At 51.3% G+C, this 17447-nt stretch overlaps 2 protein-coding genes across 2 annotated transcripts; one reads left to right on the top strand and one right to left on the bottom strand.

Annotated features, from left to right (window-relative positions):
• Nucleotides 1-997: 997 nt before the first annotated feature.
• On the bottom strand, nt 998-1723 carry LOC119462510 (luc7-like protein 3). The gene has a single exon (XM_037723855.1). It carries the CDS (start codon nt 1721-1723, stop codon nt 998-1000), a length of 726 nt encoding a protein of 241 aa, XP_037579783.1.
• Nucleotides 1724-11000: 9277 nt separating this feature from the next.
• On the top strand, nt 11001-12305 carry LOC119462511 (centromere-associated protein E-like). Its single transcript, XM_037723856.1, has one exon. The coding sequence runs from the start codon at nt 11001-11003 to the stop codon at nt 12303-12305; it is 1305 nt and encodes a 434-aa protein (XP_037579784.1).
• The last annotated feature ends 5142 nt before the right edge of the window (nt 12306-17447 follow it).

Below are 17447 nucleotides of genomic sequence, written 5' to 3' on the forward strand. Positions count from 1 at the left end.
GCAGATCTTCCAGTACACTGTACTCCGACTCATCCTCGTCCCGTATCTTTCTGAAGAGATGCCGATCAACGTACATTGATATCCTAAGTGGGGCTGCTCTGATCCTGATTGATAACGCTACAATGTGATGGTCGCTCCCTAGATTTTCCTGCAAGTTAGTCCAGGCTGCGTCAATGTTTCTAACAAAGGCCAAATCTGGCATCGTGTCCCTCGAGACCGAGGTGCCTATCCTCGTCGGAAAGCGGGGGTCCGCCACTAGGGTCAACGCGCAGTCTTCTGCTGTGCTGACTAAGTTCACTCCCTTCGCCATTTGTCTATCATACCCCCAGGCCATGTGGGGGGCATTGAAGTCTCCTGCCACTATCAGAGGGCTGTCACCCGCTATGGCGACTGCTCTGCCTAGGAGTCCGCGAAAACTTTGCCTCTGATCTGTCGGAGGGCTGTACACATTGAGGACGAATATGCTCTGTTTGATCCTGCCACTAGGGATTATCTCAACCAGCTGCGCCTCCAATCTAGTGCTGGTATCAGCTCTGCCTATTGTGATCTCGTGCTCCTGGAAGGAAATTGCCTTCTTAACCATCATAATTACCCCTCTCCTATGGTCTCCTCTCGTCGAGACAACGCGGTAACCAGAGAAGGTCGCCTCCTCACAAAGGGAGGAGCAGGACGTGCGGTTTGTCCGCTTGTGCTTTCACAAACTGCTGTAGCGTGGTCTTTCGCCTCTGGAAGCTGGCGCAGTTCCATTGCCACACAAATAATCTGTCTGTGTTGTCCGCCATTTTGACTTTATTAATTTAGAATCCCCTTGAGCGCGGTGCACTTGCCCAACGCTTCGGAATTCTGCTGTGTTTTCTTAACCTTACCGACCACCTTCAGTCTGGTTACGTCATCTACTTTAGCCTCCATTATCCCCATTCTGCGGTTGAGGGTAGCAATGGCCTCAGACTGTTTCTTGATGGTCTCGGATTGTTGCTCGATAGCTCCGGACTGTGTCCTAATCGCCTCCGCTAATCGATCGAGGACTTCCGCAAGCGATTCTTTCGCTGATGGTCGCGGCGGGGGTGGAAGCGGACGCGGGCGCCTCCTCCATCAGCTCCGCCGCAGCTTCAGTCGACTCGGGCGGGGGCGCTTTACGCTTTGCCTGACCTAGCACTGGTTTTAGTGCGGGTGCGGGCGACGTGCTGCCATGACCGTTCTGTGCTCTCCGAATCAATTCGAGGTCTTCCCTCAACTTACGCATTTCCGCCTTGAGCTGCGCGTTTTGCTGCTTTAAAGCCTCAAGACGCGGATCCTCCGTCTGCTCTGGCAGTGTACCATGCGTTACATTCTTTCCAGTAGTCGTCGCCGTGACCTTGTCCACCCAGGTAGGCCCCTTCTGGATGCGAACACTGGAGCGCGAGCGCCCCCTGGAACTGGAGCGCTCTCTGCTGACGGGGTGCCCCCTGGATCGGGAGCGCACTCTGCTGCAGGAGCGCTCCCTGGATCGGGAGCGCCCTCTCGTTGCCGACCGGCCCCGGGAATGGGACTCGCTTGCCACACTGGCATCACGTGATGCTGCAGCTACTTGCGCCTCCCGGGCGCGCCGCCGGCGCCGCCGCCTCCGACGTACGATGTACGGCACCTGGAAGCGCTGGCTGCATCTGCGGTCCGCCGTCGGGTGTGCGCCTCCGCAGATGGCGCACTTTGGGTCACACTGATGATCTTCTGCTGGGGAAACCATGTCGCAACCGCGGCATTTCCTTTTGTCCTCGCCGTTAGGGCAGACGTCTGCTCTATGGCCGAGCTCTCCAAACGTGTAGCAAACGTCTACTTGCCTGCGATACAGGGCGCAAGGCAACATGACTGTCCCGCATGACCACGTGATTCGGCACCCTTTGTCCTTCAAAGAGCACAACGATCGTGGGGGTCTTCTTGATTCTGCGTACTTCCAATGCCTCGGGGTTTCGGTGGTTGACGATGAGCGCCTTTAGATCGGCGTCGCTTATCCCGGGGTCCACCCCCCGCACCACACCCTTGCAGGTGTCATCCGATGCCGCAATGTATGCTGCCACGTCGAAGGGGCCCTCCTTCTTGTGGATCCTCTGGATCCTGGCGTAGGCGCGCGCACTCGCCTCATGCGGCGTGGAAAGAACTAGAATGTTCTGGATGCCATTGGGGGCACACCGTGTCATCCCGCACTTGTTCCGGCGCCAGGGCCGCCGCCATGGCCAGCGCCCGTGCGAGTTGTATCAAATCCGACTTTTTCAAGTCCAGCCCCCCTCGAGGTCGGACGATGATCTTGAATTCATCCCTCGGTAGTCTGGGGAGCCTCGAGGCGTCCACGATACGCTTCAACGCGCTCCGTGGTGCGGCCGTGCGGCGGCCGCGTTTCTCGCCTTTTTGCTTCGCTTCGGGCCCCGGCATCCTTGGCTCGGCCGGCCCGCTCTTCTTCTTCCTTTTGCCCAGCGCTGTTACCCAGCCTGAGCACTCCGCGTCCTCCGGGGTAATATCCATGCCTTCAACAATCACCACGCTTGGATTGGAGGCCATAGCACCGCTTCTCGCCGCGACTCGCCGAGCGTCACAAGCGAGCGTCTCGCCGAGCGGCCACCGTTCCGCCGTTAGGCTGAGCGCGTTAGGTTTAGCGGCGCGCCAGCCGTCAGAAAAGTCACAAAAGCACCCACCGGTGAAAGTTCGATGTCCTCCGATTCCTTGCGAGAAACCGGGTCGAATGATGGAAATGTCTAACGTGGAAGCCAAAAGAACCTGCCGAAAACATTTAACAAAGCGGGAGCCGATATTTATCCGTCCGCACTGGTCAGCTTCTTCTTCTTCCTTCAGACTCCAGACGAAGTTTTGTCTTTTATTGCCTAAAACATATCTGTAGTATTCGCAGACGATTTGCATACGATCATTTTAGGCAGAAACGCGTGTGAGTTAACTAGCCTGACCATAGGAGCAGGCTGGATAGGCAGGGTCGGAGATTCGTGCGTTAGCGAACCATCTATTGTATTGCCAAAGAAAAAAATTGAATTTCTGCGAATGTTGTGAGATTAGCCAAGTGTCAGCATTCTTTTCTTAACATATATATATATATATATATATATATATATATATATATATTTAATGATATTATTATTGAAAATCGTTGCGTCGAGCAATCGTCAGGTTGGAAGCACGTTATTGAAAGATCAAACCACTCGGAGCACAGGCTGTGTTAAAAAGCAATGTTAATCGACGCTTTCTGGAACACCGTGATATTCGTTGAAGAAGCTTCAGCGTGCGCGATCTGTCTGCCGTGTGCATCCCAAGTGAAATTGAAGTCGACTGCGCCGCGCCTACAACGGTCACCGCGGCTTCACCGTAAGTGCGTGTTTCACGCCGTTTCTGCTCGTTGTTCACAGTGGCTGCCCTAGGTTGGCCGCGAACACGAAAACGCGGCGGCGCCGCTCTGTCTAGACCGAACAACATCTACTCCCGTAGTTTTCAGTCTCCAGCATATCAATAACAATGCGCCAGTGCGCAAAAGAAAAAAAATCACAAAGCGGAGGACAAAACTAGAAAACTAAGGAAGCTATCAGAACTGCTTTGAACTAGCGCTTCACAACAAAAGGTGTAGGAAATTTCCGGTTCATGTGCTTTCCTGCGCTCAGTTGTGCCGTCGTGTGGAATTTATTTAATTGTACACCAAGCTTTAAACAGCCTTCACTTTATAGCATAGCGTAATTGTATTCGCAACTTAATTGCCGATGAAATTGTTTTGTTACTTTTATTTTGCAGATTTTTCTTCTGAGTTGTGAGGAATTCGAACAATGATTAAACAATTGGTGACCGCGCAACAGTGAAATTTAGTTACAGCCAGGCGAACATAAATTAACTACGTCCATAAGCCCAATGCTACTCACACTGACGAGATAACCAAATATTTTTCTGCGCTGTATACACTCGCCTTAAAGAATTTTCACGCTTACAGAAAAATACAGGCGCGTCCCTTGCGACCGGCGCTATATGTGTCAGTCTTGTCGAGATTCATCATCATCACCATCAGCCTATATTTATGTCCACTGCAGGACGAAGGCCTATCCCTGCGATCTACAATAATCCCTGTCTTGCGCTACCTGATTACAACTTGAGCCTGCAAATTTCCTAACTTCATCCCCGCCCCCTAGTGTTCTGCCGTCCTCGACTGCACTTCCCTTGTCTTGGTATCCATTGTGTAACTCTTATGGTTCGGCGGTTATCCATCCTACGCATTACATCGCCTGCGCAATGTCAACTAGAATATCGGCTATCCCCGTTTGCCTTCTGATCCACACCACACTCTTCCTGTCCCTCAACGTTACGCCTAACATTTTTTGTTCCATCGCTCTTTGTGCGATTCCTTTCTTCTCGAGCTTCTTTGTTAACCTCCAGACCCGCCGTGGTTGCTCAGTGGCTATGGTGTTGGGCTGCTGAGCACGAGGTCGCGGGATCGAATCCCGGCCACGGCGGCCGCATTTCGATGGGGGCGAAATGCGAAAACACCCGTGTACTTAGATTTAGGTGCACGTTAAAGAACCCCAGGTGGTAAAAATTTCCGGAGTCCCCGGCGCGTCTCATAATCAGATCGTGGTTTTGGCACGTAAAACCCCATAATTCATTCATTAACCTCCAAGTTTCTGCCCCATATGTTAGCACTGGTAGAATGCAGTGACTGTACAGTTTTCTTTTCAATGACAGTGGTAAGCTTCCAGTCAGGATTTGATAATACCTGCCGTACGCAGGCCAACCCAATTTTATTCTTCGGTAAATTTATTTGTCATGATCAGGCTCCTCTGTGAGAAACTGCTCTAGATCAACGTACTCCTTTACAAAGCTTAGTTTACAAAGAAGTAAGCTTAGAAGCTTACTTCTACCATCATTCTTTAGTGTTTCGTTCACTCGGTACCCACGTCTGAACCCATATCAGCGGTTTTTGAGTGTTCAGCTTTTTTCGCTGGGTCATTGTCATGATCTACATGACACGCATGTCATGACCTATCATTTATCTTCGTCATGCACTCTTGTAATACTATGCCAATTTCCGTACCTACCAAGTTAACGAAACCACCGTGAGAGCACCAAGACGTAGGCGGCTGCTTCATGGCCTAGATGACACACATGTCATGACCGATCATTTATGCTTATCATACAATCTTGTCATACTGTACCTATTTTGGTACATACCAAGTTAACGAAACGACCATGACAGCACAAAGACATAGGCGGCTGATAGATAGATAGACAGCTCGATAGACAGACACGGTAAAAGTTGCCAATGCTCGCCAAGAAATGCTTCGCACTTAAAACATAAACACCTTTTTAAAGCCACAAACATTGCGATAGTAACCGACGCTTTGTAGCAAAGCGAAAGCTTGCGATGCGCGTCTTCGTGGCCATAGTAATACCCCTTCCGCTCCCTGGCAACTGCTGTAGAAACTCGAGAGGTGCGGCGAGGCGCTTGCGGCGCTCGTTCGGCCCCCTCTCCTAGTCTACCACCGCGGCTGCTGCTTTGAACCGGACAAGTGGCGCCATCTACGGAGAGTGGCGGCCGACAGTGTCTGCTCAAGGCGCGCACCTTGCACGGATGGTGTAGCTCCGTGGAAGAGGTTTACAACACTGTAACCTCTTGCAATGAAAACCGCAACACAGGTGGTGCAACACAGGTGCTGCAGACAGGTGGTGCAATGAAAACCGCAACACACGGCCAAAGAGGGCCACATCGCTGTAGTGTTTTGTAAATGGATGTCATGCGAGTCTTGTCTCAAACTGCACGACATTCTGTTTTGAAACTTCCACTTCAACATCTGATTGAAGAAAACCTGGACGTTATTGAAATACAATACAGGAGAATTGTTGTGCATCTTGAGGAGGCCGTCTTGGAAGGCAAACTTCCAGAGGATTCTGCAACATTCTGGGCAGGGATTTTCAAGTTTGAAAGTGCCATGGGTGAAAAGCCCTACAAGGAACTTGCATTGTATTCACTGGCATGCCTTTCGTGCCCAGTGTCAAATGCAGTGGTGGACCGTGTCTTCAGTCAGGTCACTTGTGTGAAGACAAAGTACAGAAACAAGATGTCACTGAAAACTTTGGGTTCCATATTGTACGAATTCGCACAGCGTGTGCCTCCAAGACGGCTGTTGCGTGAAGTTTGCTATCACAGACGATATGCTAAGCAGGTTTCGTTCAGACATCTACGATGCTCCAAGTGATGATTAAAGGCTCATCATCATGACTAAATTTGTAAATAATAAAGTCAGTAATAACAGCTACCGAAACATCGCCGAGAAGTTGCCAAGGGGGCGTTCTACCGATTACCGTGGAAGTGGCACGAAAGTGACAGGAGGGAACGCTAGATCAGGGCTGCACGAAGTACTGCTGTCTATGCTAGCACCGGGGTGCTATTTTGTAGCGATGCATTTTCCAATGCTAATGACTTTTCGCGCTACGTCAGAGGTCAGTGTTCCGCTCCGCCCGCGCTTTAAACGCGATCTGCTGGCCGTCAATCAACTAAGAATCTTGCTGAAGTGATCGCCGCAGAATAGCGCTCTGCTGTTGTTTCTTCAGTTAAATTTCGTGACATAAATGCGTACTTTGCTTTCTTTTGTACCCGAGGGAGGGTTGTGGCAACAGGTGCGAGGCCGGACACGCATATGCAGCGATACTTCGATCACGTAACGACGCCGTCCGTTGCGAGACCATGTCTTCTTCTCGTCTTTTCACTCGCGTTGGGAGCCGCGGCGGAAACGCGCTAACGCCATCGAGGCATCTGGCACCTCATCAACGGCACCAGCATGAAAGGATAATTTTGAATACAAGAGAGTCACGGTCTGACCTGCGGTGAGCGTGTAGCCCCAAAATAATCGCCAATACGTTCGAGCCTCCGAGGTAATTGAACGATGCCACGCACCGAAGAGAGATTGCCGCCGTTTGTGCCGTTGTTCTCCGCGGTAGGCGAAAAAATTCGAAAGCGAAGACAGAGAGTGTGTAAGAAGGCAGCCAGAGCGTCACGAGCGTTGCGAGAGAGGGAGAGTCGTCGTAGCGCCTATAAAAAAAAAATAATAAGGACGGCCCTTGTTTTCTTCATCAGAGGTGGTCATAGCGCTAGAAGACACGGACGAGAACGAGAGAACAGACACGGACGTTCTCGTCCGTGTCTTCTAGCGCTATGACCACCTCTGATGTATCTAACCAACTAGCCCAAAAAGCCATACTTGTTTTCTTCGCCGCGGAAGCGCTGGCGTAACCGAAGCGCACTGTCTAGCGCGTTGGTAGTGCCTGCGAGTTAACATACTTAAACTTCTCTGCTAGGCCTCGGGGTGGTGCAGCTGGTAACGTAGCGGTAGTGTTGAATTTCCCGCGTTCATCCTACAAGAAAGAAGAGAACGAGCATCGGGCCAGGGTGCGCGTGAGCGCGTTCGAAGGGACTAGCCGGCCGTCTTGGACGTTCTGGGCCGAGGTGGACGCTAATAAACGCCTGTCTGAGTCTCGAGTTTTTGTCGGCTGTTCCGTGTGCCACGTACTCTAACATTTGGTGCCGAAGAAACCGGGAGGCGACAGCCGGGAGCTACCGTTAAAGGGACACTAAAGAGAAAACGGAAGTTGAGCTTAAATGGTAGATTATGCTTTCACGATCACAGCCATACCATTCTTACTGCAAACAGATGTTTAATAAGCGAGAAAATAGCGATAAACTGAAGGATAGGTGCTGACGCCCCTTCGAATTTCCCGCACTACACGTTCGTGACGTCGGAGATTACAAATGCAGGCCGGTCGCGATTGGTCAAGAGCGATTTATCGCCGTTAATAAAACGCAAACTGAAACACACCTTAAACGTACATAAACAGCATTTGCCAACTTTTTAAACCGTTTCAAGCGAGGAAGTACAAGTTTAGCACAAAATTAAATAAATAAGAAAAAATGGCATGGCTATACATGCGGCCGTGATAGTTTCGTAGTTTCGTTTTTGGTCAATGCATCGTCGCGCGCGCCTGTTCCGCTCTACGGTGTGTTGTTGCGTGTTGCGTGGCTCGAAAAACGTTGACTTTGCGGGAAACAGCCAGAAAATGCCTCGTGTGTGTAGTGTTGAGGGCTGTATAAATGGCCCAAGGCACTTGTTCAGGGGCAGTGGCAGTGTTCACTCGATTGTGTCCTTTCATATGTGGTGTCGCGCGGAGAGCCCCGGTTCCCCGGCGTTCGCAATGGCTCAGTGCTCTGCCGATGATAAAACGGCAAAAGAGCCAGAGAAACCCATGGTGTGCTCTCTGCATTTCTCGCCCTTGGATTATGTGTATAATCTTGCCCTCGGAAAGTATCTTGGCGTGCCCCAGAGGCCAGTTCTTTCTCGAGCAGCTGTTCGCTCAATGCGGCCTTCATCAAACCCTTTACCGGTGCCCCTGCAGCAGCAAACTGGCGGCTCGGTGAGTGCTGAATGTCATTAAATAAAGCCACGAAATAACAATACTGAGTACGTGCGCAACTTTCTACGCTTGTTCTGTCGGGAACATCGTCGCCTGGCGGACCACACGCTTCGCCTTCCATCGACGAAAACGAAGCTCTGCTTTCTCACCGCCATCGCACGCGGAAACACCTACCGCTCGAGCACGGAGGATCGTTTCGCGCTCCGTTTCACTGAATATCGCTGAAATACAGTCCTGCTTCCCTGGCAAGCTCTTCGTTGCAAGGTTCAGCGGCAGCAACGGTGTCCATCGCGGCGAACGAAAACGCAGCGACCATGCATGCAGCCTTGATGCATCCAGCGCCTCGGCCGTTTACGCAAGCGGTGACGTATCATGGCGCATTCTGATTCGCTGAGAGCAATGCAATCTGTGACGACACTGCTTCAGCGCCAAATCTGGGGTGAGAGAAATTGAGGAAGAGATATTTGGTCTTTGTTTACGAATTTCTCCGCTAATAACTCATATTTTTGCACACAACAAAAACTGCATGCATTCCTGAAGGTCCCTCTGCTGAACTTTCCAGCTGAACTTTCTGTTTCTCTTTAGAAATTGTCCCTTTAAGGGACTTCGCTGGTGGCTACCGCCTGTAACCATTGCCACGTACCACGGAGGTACACGGATCAGCTGACCGCCATGGATAAGCTCAAGTTGAAGCGAGCCACAAGGAGGGCCCACAACACCAGGATCATTCAAGAGGCAAGTGCGGTGCTAGAAAACAATGCCGCGACATTGCGACAGATCGACTGTATTTACGAGCGGCTCAAGAACAATAACGATGAATTGAATAAGATTAATGATGAATTAGAAAGCCACATCAGTGACGAGGCATTCGAGGCGGATTACGCAACCGTAATTGAGTATGAGGACAACGCGACCCGCATCTTAGGCGAGCTCCAGATCAAACGCCGCCAGCAGTCCGAAAGCACTTCATTTTCATCGCCAGTCGATGTTCGCGACATGCCGGTGGCCACAGGTCATTCTGAAAAGCAAGGAGTCACGTTGCCGAAGCTGGTAATTAATGCTTTCGCCGGTGATCTGAGCAAATGGAACGCGTTCTGAGAGCAATTCAACCAGATCATCAACCAGAACTGAACTCTTACAGCTACCGACAAATTCAACTACCTGAGGTTATTTTTGAAAGGAGACGCGGCGACAGCTATAGCGGGGCTGCCTACCACCGAAGCGTGTTACGTTGACGCCTTGGACATGCTAAAAAGACGTTTCGGGGACAAGAAGCGGTTGGAGCAGGAGTATTTCTCAAGGCTTCGAAGGCTCACTCCTGTGCGTTCTTCTAATGAAGTAACGAAACTTCGCAAGTTGTACGACCAGTTGCTCATTAACACGCGGGGACTGGAGGCGCTTGACATGAGCAAGTCGTCTTTCTCGTCGATGCTATGCGACGTTCTGCTCAGGGCATTGCCACGTGACATGGTCGTAGCGTATCACAGATCTTGCGCTACACAAGCTGCAAGTTCCGCCAATGACAACGTTCAGCAAGCCACGGAGCTAGAGCGACTGCTGCAGTTCGTCTCTATTGAACTGGAAAGCCTAGAAAAGAGTGGCTTTGGGGAGCAAAAAGTATACGACGAGGCGACTCATCCTAGAGACAATAAGAACCGCCGGTTTGACAGTGCGATCCCAACGTCATCAGTGCTTTATAACCAAGCTTCAAAAACACCTCCGGACACGGGATGCATTTTCTGCAAGTCAACGCAGCATTTGACGGAGTCTTGCCGTACAGACTTATCGCTGTCAGAGAAGAAGAAGCTTCTCGCCGCCGACATGCGGTGCTTTGCATGCACCATTAAACGCCACCGTGAAAGGAATTGCAGAAGGAGAATTGCGTGCTCCGGCTGCAGAGGTCGTCATGCGTCTAGTATTTGCGACCCAGATAAAATAAACCGAAAGGCCTATGAAGACGTGAAAGGCAGCAGTACGACTGTATGCGCAGCAACAACTAAGAGCAACGAAAGAAGTGACACTTTGACGTGCGTGCTCCTACAGACTTTCCGAGCATGGGCACTAACAGATTATTCATGCCGTTACATCAGAGGCGTGTTCGACGAAGGAAGTGAACGTACGTTCGTAACAGAAGCTCTTTCAAGGCGGTTAAAGTTGAGGTGTCTTGGCTTTGATACCATAGCAATAAACACTTTCGCCAGTGTGAGCAGTTGCACACCGAAAAGATTTCGCATCGTCGAGCTTCATCTCCGAAGTCAGCATTCCGACGTTGAAGTTGCATTGAGAGCCATCGAGATACCCCACATTTGCCGAGACATATCAGTCAACACGATGACTCCTTCGTTCATCACATCATTAAAAAAACCGGGCACGATATCGCCGATGAACTGATCCACCCGTCCATTGAAAGAGAAAATGGAGTAAGTGTCCCAATTGGCTCAGACCAGATGTGGGCGGTGATGACAGGTGAACTCTCCAGACCGGGAAACGAGTAAACACTCATCGCTATGAACTCAATGTTCGGATGGATCTTTCAAGGGAGCACTGATCACTTGTCAAAGCCAATCAACTCACGAGTCATGAATCTGCAAGCAAGCCAGCCGTCTGCAGATGAGCAGTTGTTGAGTCGGCTGGAGTTGCTCCAGACGGAAGTCGACAAGCTGACAGCCACAGTGGAGAACCTGTCCAAGCAGCATGATCACTTGCTTGTGGAGCGGGACAGCCAGGCTCGTCAGCTTGCCCTGCTCACTGAAAAACTCAAGGAAAAGGATAAAGATACACAGAATGCCCACTTCACATGCCGAGCTACAGAATCACAGATTGACATGCGGCAAGACAACCGAAACAGCAAGGAGAGTGATGTCGTGAGGCTCACATGCCGAGTGAGAGAGTTGGAAGCAGAAGCTGCATCAGCAGCCGAGTCCCATTCCCACCTCCTGCATGAGAACCAAAGGCTTCATAAGAACTTTACACTTGTGGCCAAAGAGCACAAGAACATGGCATCTGACTTGGAGAATACTGTACAACAGAAGAAAGACTTTGAACTTCAAATCCAGGAGTATGTTATTAAAGTGGCCAAAATAGAAGAGCTCCTGCGTACAAGGGATCGAGAGAGGGAAGATATTTTGGACCAGTACCGGTCCCTTATCTCGGCCGACGCTGATCTGCTGACTCAGGCCGAGCAGAGTCAGAAAGAACAAGACAGCAGTGATGCTACACTCAATAGCCTGCGTCAGCAGCTTGCACGATTCATGAGTGTGACGACAGAGCAGGAGCAGAAGCTGGCTTCACTGGGAGCAACTATGGCAGCCTTGCAAGAGTCCCTGCAGAACAGCGCTGCCGAGGGAAGTCGGCTGAAGGAGGAACTTCAGAAGAGCTCAGACATGCGCGCAAGGCTCGTCGAGCATGTGGAATCGCTTCAGGACCAGCTCTCCAAAGAACAAACTGTTAACAATCAGATTTCTGGGCACTTGAGGCGCCTAGAGGACGACCTTTCTCTGGCACGTACCGAAACAGCTACGGCTCGCTCCGACGCAACCAGTCTGGAGCGCTTGCTTGCCACATCTCGGGAGCAGCGCTGCCAGACAGACATTGCCCTTGAAAGGCTCTCTACCGAGATGGAAAACATGAAGCAGGAGGTGCAAGCAGGAGCCACGAGCAGGGCAGCCCAAATTGAAGAGAACAGTTTTCTCAGAAGCAAGCTGTCAAAGTTTGAGCATGCAGTGGAGCAACTAAAGCAACAAGTCATCAGGGAGCAATATGCAAGGATGATTGAAGTCTACGCAGGAGAATATGGACACGTTCGCTCTTGCAAGATAAAGCGACAAGACGGCCTCGTGACAAGGGCCATCCAAAGACTGTTTCCGCTTGAACAACAGGCATGATCGCACTTCGCGGCCGGGAATGTGTTGAATTTCCCGCGTTCATCCTACAAGAAAGAAGAGAACGAGCATCGGGCCAGGGAGCGCGTGATCACGTTCGAAGGGACTAGCCGGCCATCTTGGACGTTCTGGGCTGAGGTGGACGCTAATAAACGCCTGTCTGAGTCTCGAGTTCTTGTCGGCTGTTCCGTGTGCCACGTACTCTAACAGGTGGCGCCACCTTACCAGCGCACCAGGTGGATAGGCGGCAACATTTCCGCCACGTTTATGTGGCAAGGTGGTCGGCGGCACGCATTGAAATATAGGAGGCGGTGCTTCGCTGTCCTTGACTTGGGCCGATTGCCTACTGAAACGCGCCAACTGCATTGAACCGATAATATATGGCGCTTGAATGGCACATTTCTGCACAAGACACGTAGAATAAAATTGGAGGACAATTAAGCTCCTGCTTTAAGAGCGGAACGCGATAGCCTTATCACGACCCGTTCGCATCGGATTTTGCTTTATGAGTAAGCTTCACTGAAACCCACAACGTGGGAAAGCCCACTTACGAAGACCAAGCTGACACGAATCCCTTTAATTTCGGCTTGACTATTAAACACAAAAGTATTGCTGGGAAGACATTTTTACAGGGGCAATGTGAGCCGTCTTATATCAAAATGTGAAGGCCCTAGGACCTTTTTTATTATTTTAATAATTGTTTGCTATTGCCCCGACGCGAGCGTGTGTCCAAAACGCATTAGGCAGGCGAAGTCCCAATTTGACCTACTGAGGATGCCAGCGCCGTCTGGATAGCATTTTCTCAAGTAAATTACCCGAGCGCTCCGTGTTGGTGCGGTAGAAATGCAGGAAAAGGGGTTTGTTTTTGAGTTTCCTCGTACCAGAGTTATGTTTTCTCCTACATTCAAATTACAATCCGACGCTATCATGTCTGTAAGTTGTATTCAAGTCGTACTTTACGATTTTTCTGAGGCATTTTACTTTGAGAAATGCAATTTTTGTTCACAAACTCCTTGCGCCACGTGGAGGGCCTGTATGGTCGGTGTGATGAGTGAAAGAAAAAGACGCGACGACGATGAAGTGTGCGGTGCGCACGAGTTCTTTAGTGACTGGACCGTGCACGTGAGTGATCTAACCAAATCAGCGATGGCCCAGTGTTATGCCGAAAATGCGTCGTGCCAAGATTGGGCCAAGTATGGCGAGCACGTGGCGAGAGACGCCTGTGGTAGGACGACGGTATTTTAATGTTTGTGCTCCGTGTGCGGGGCCAAGAGGTGAAATGCGCGGGCTTTTCAATGCTTGTGTTCGGCGTGCGGGGCCGAAAAGCGCGGGAGTGCGTGTGGCTGGTGCGCGTGGTCGGTGGGCGTTCCGCGAGAGAGCAGCTCGAGCGACGATGCCGTGAAGCTCAGCGGAACGGGCCAGCTTGGTGGGCTCTCGCCGGGCTCTGCGGATGGAACGGCGGGCCACGTCCCAACCCTGTTAAACCGGGCTTCGCCCCGGTTCGCTGCCCCTGGAGGCCGAGCTACCGGACGTATCCTGCCGTGGTCGGGCTTCGCCCTCCCTGACATTACTGGGACGGGCTGTGCTGTGGCGTCCAGCGCCGTCCTGCCCTGTCGAGCCCGGGCTGCGCCCCGGCTCCTGTTAGGCCGAGATAGGCCGCCCTACGGTGTCATCGCCATTCGTTCCCCCTCACCGGGCTGCGCCCCGGTTCACGCCACTGTAGCAGCGACGTGCCGCCCAGCTGTGTCCCAGCCGTCGTTACTTCACCGCTGCGGCGGGTGGTCACTACGGCGATTGGAACTGAACTGTGAGTGGTGCAGCTCCAGACTGGGATTACCCCCAATAGCGCGACTTGTGCCAATACCCTGTGTAATTCGTGTGCGTCTGGTCCTTATCTGCTGTCCGTGGTAAAAATCGTTTCTGTCTGTCTTTGGGTGATTCCTTAGTGCGTCTAGCTGACCTGCGCCCACAAAAAGCACCACACGCGCCTAGTCAGCATGAGACGGATGACCGCAGACCGATGTGTGGGACGCTGACACTTAAGCCTCCAAGGAACGCGGCCGTCTATGGAGCTGCCGCCCGACCGTTGTCCTTGGCCATGGCCAGCACGAGTACTGTAGCTCGGAGCGTGGCGTGGCTTGCTGTGCAACTCCTTGCCGCGAATCGCGGGCAAGACGTCTCAGCTGTTCAGCGGACCAGCGAACGTGGGCTGGCCGCATGTGCGCCGAGCATTGCGGCTCGCGCGCAAGTTGAATGTTGGGCGGGCTGGCCATTCCTGTAATGTGCACTGCGGCTCGGATGTAGCCTGACTGCTCAGCGGTCATCTCCGGTTCGTCAAGAGCCATCTCCTCACCATCCAACATCGAGGAGTGTCCGACATCGCCACGTCATTGCTCCTCACTCCGGCAACCTCTCGTCTCCTGTCCAAGTACTGTGAGCTGTTTTGAACTGTGTTTCTCGGACGCGTAGCAACCTTAGTTCCTTTAGCATATTATCTGTGTCATGTGCTTTAACGTTCTCTCCGGGTGTAGTTTGACTTTTGTTATAAATGTAGTTTGCATTTTGCATCACGAGTTCGACTGCTTTTTCTGCGTCCTTTTCCTCCTCGCGCGGCAAGACAACCATGTGTGACGAACGTTCCCGTAATTATCTTTACAGTCGGAGTGGTCCGTGGTGAACGTCTTCGCCACGGACGCAAATGCCTACGGCGACGTCTGATTTTGTGCGACACGGGTTCCATAACGCCATCGCGTTAATATTTCTGGTGTCTGTGAATAATAAATCGCCGTCGGAGAGTGGCACGCGGCCACGTGTTTTGGCACTTCCTCGGTGCTTTGTTTTTCGTTTTGGGCTTGCGTCTCACCTACAAAATTATTTGCACCGCTGCGGGTGACACATCATTAGCAAGATGTCGTGTTCGTGATAACGCTGTTTAATAAAGCGGATCTGCGAACCATCCCGGTCCTTCCTGGCCATGGCTGGGGGCAGCTGTCCCGCCAAATAGCTCATATGTGTTGTCCCTATAGTACAGATCAGGGCTGCCACTTTCCAATGCACAACCTACACATGGCTGCGGCATTACTGCTTAGCACATTAACGTGTTTAATATGAATTATGCTACTCCAAAATATTTTGTAAATAAAAAATAGGTGATAATAAATACAGTACATTTTCTGAGACGCCACGTTTCAGCAATGGTACAAATTAGCAGAAGTGGCGCTTTGCTCGACTCTACATATGCCACAAAGATGCACCCATCGGTCTGTATGAAACGCAACGACACAGTTTTCAAAACATTTCTCTATAGTGCTGCAGCGGTGTACTGCAGGCCAAAATAAGTGAGATATTCGCTCCTTTGCTCAATTACTCGTATAGCGCTAATGCCAGGAAAATGCGTAAGTCTACGTGCCCTTACTCAAGCACAGTGTCTATGCAACCGATTATGTCCTCAAAGTTTTCACCTTCCTTGTGCGGGGGATCGGCGCACGAGCGTTCGAGATAGTCCCGCGAACGACTATACTTCGCTGTACTGTACTGAACATGCGAAGGTGTGCAAAGATCACTTAGCTAGCAGCTACAAATGTGACAGAAAATTCGCATACACCAAACCGGTAAAGGGAAAATATAAACAAGGGCGTAAGTTTACCTGCCCGTTAGTCCTTGCGGTTGCGGATCGGTGTTCCCACCCCCAGGACTGACGATCGGGACGTGTGTGCGTTCAATACACCCGGTGATACAAGGGAACCGGCCAATTTCGTAGAAGCGGGCCATCACCAATGGCGCTCCCGCTGCCCCGGGGAGCCGCACATATTTGGGAAACAGATGTACGCATATAGCTTGCGTGATCTCCCAGAACAACGTGACACATACTGCTTGGAAACGTGGACGAGGTCACCAACGACGGTCTGCATGGTACCAGTGGTGTAAAAACGAAGCGTGATAGCACCTTCAGCCGCGGTGGAAGCGGCGCTCCCCTTCGGTCCGTGTTGTTTTTCAAATTGCAAATCCGACATGGTAGTCAACACGGAGGCCTTGGTGAAGCGGAACTTGAAGGCAAAATCTTCACAATACAGCTCCTTGGTGTTAACCGCGTCGCGAAGGCGCCTCACTGCCGGTGAATACCGGTACACTTCGAACGCGAGCTACACAGGCACGGTTAAAAAATTCCATGAAGTCAGCCGTGCTGTCGACCGTCCACGACGCCATTTATTTTTTAACTGCGCTGGCAACACTGTGCTTGCGCTTCTCCGCAGGCGGGCGACAACACGCATGCGCAAGCAATCATCACGTGCGAAAGGCTCCAATGTTGCCAGGTCGGACGAGGCGGCGTAGCCCAAATTTAAAGAAATTGTAGCCCAAATGTAGCCAAACACAAAAATAGTGCAAAATATTTCGTAGCCAAATATAGCATTTTTATTTGCAGTTTTATTTCTATATAAATTTTCTACTCGATCAGAGCCCCTCTGGAGCTTTGATTAGGGCGCCCCTTATAGCCCAAATATAGCCACATAGCCAACTCGTCGAAGTCGACGCCAAAATTTGTTTTCGGTAGCCCAATTTGGCTATAAATAGTCAAACCTGGCAACACTGGCTATAAGGGGCGCCCTAATCAAAGCTTCAGAGGGGCTGTTATCGAGTAGAAACAAATATCGAAGGCAATGTTTTAGCTGACTGAGCCGGCAGCGCGCCTGTGCGTGTGTGCGTGCGCGAAATGCCATCCGCCCCCTCTCCCCCTCCATTCTCGGCGCCGTTGTGTGAACCAGTGGCTTTGATCTTTGATGTACTTTCATCGCTATGCTTAGAGAGCGAAAAAAAAAATAGGGTCGGGCGATCGTGGCGCCGACATGAAAGAAGCACGGGTAGATGGCACGCTCCAGCGTGTTCACGGCCATGGCTTCTTGGTGAACTGTCGCGCCGAGCACAGCTTTAGACCTGCTTCACGTTTCTCACGCTAAGCTTTACTGCCGTTTTCTTTTATTGCGATAGCAATTATATGGACACTTCAACGGGATTTCAGCCGTCGGCGTCGCCGTCGCCGTGAGGTTCCGTATAGATTCCAAGGGCGATAAAATCGACGCCGCGCGCCGTATGCGCGAGTAAAAGCGCGCGGGAGACGCGCGCTATCACGGAGAGCCAACGCACGGC

The sequence above is a fragment of the Dermacentor silvarum genome, chromosome 8 (genome assembly GCF_013339745.2).
Source record: "Dermacentor silvarum isolate Dsil-2018 chromosome 8, BIME_Dsil_1.4, whole genome shotgun sequence".
Lineage (NCBI taxonomy): Eukaryota > Metazoa > Arthropoda > Arachnida > Ixodida > Ixodidae > Dermacentor > Dermacentor silvarum.

What these genes read in the sequence shown, in the direction of transcription:
- LOC119462511 (XM_037723856.1), top strand. Translation starts at nt 11,001, where the DNA reads ATGAATCTGCAAGCAAGCCAGCCGTCTGCAGATGAGCAGTTGTTGAGT.
- LOC119462510 (XM_037723855.1), bottom strand. Translation starts at nt 1,723, where the DNA reads ATGGTTTCCCCAGCAGAAGATCATCAGTGTGACCCAAAGTGCGCCATC.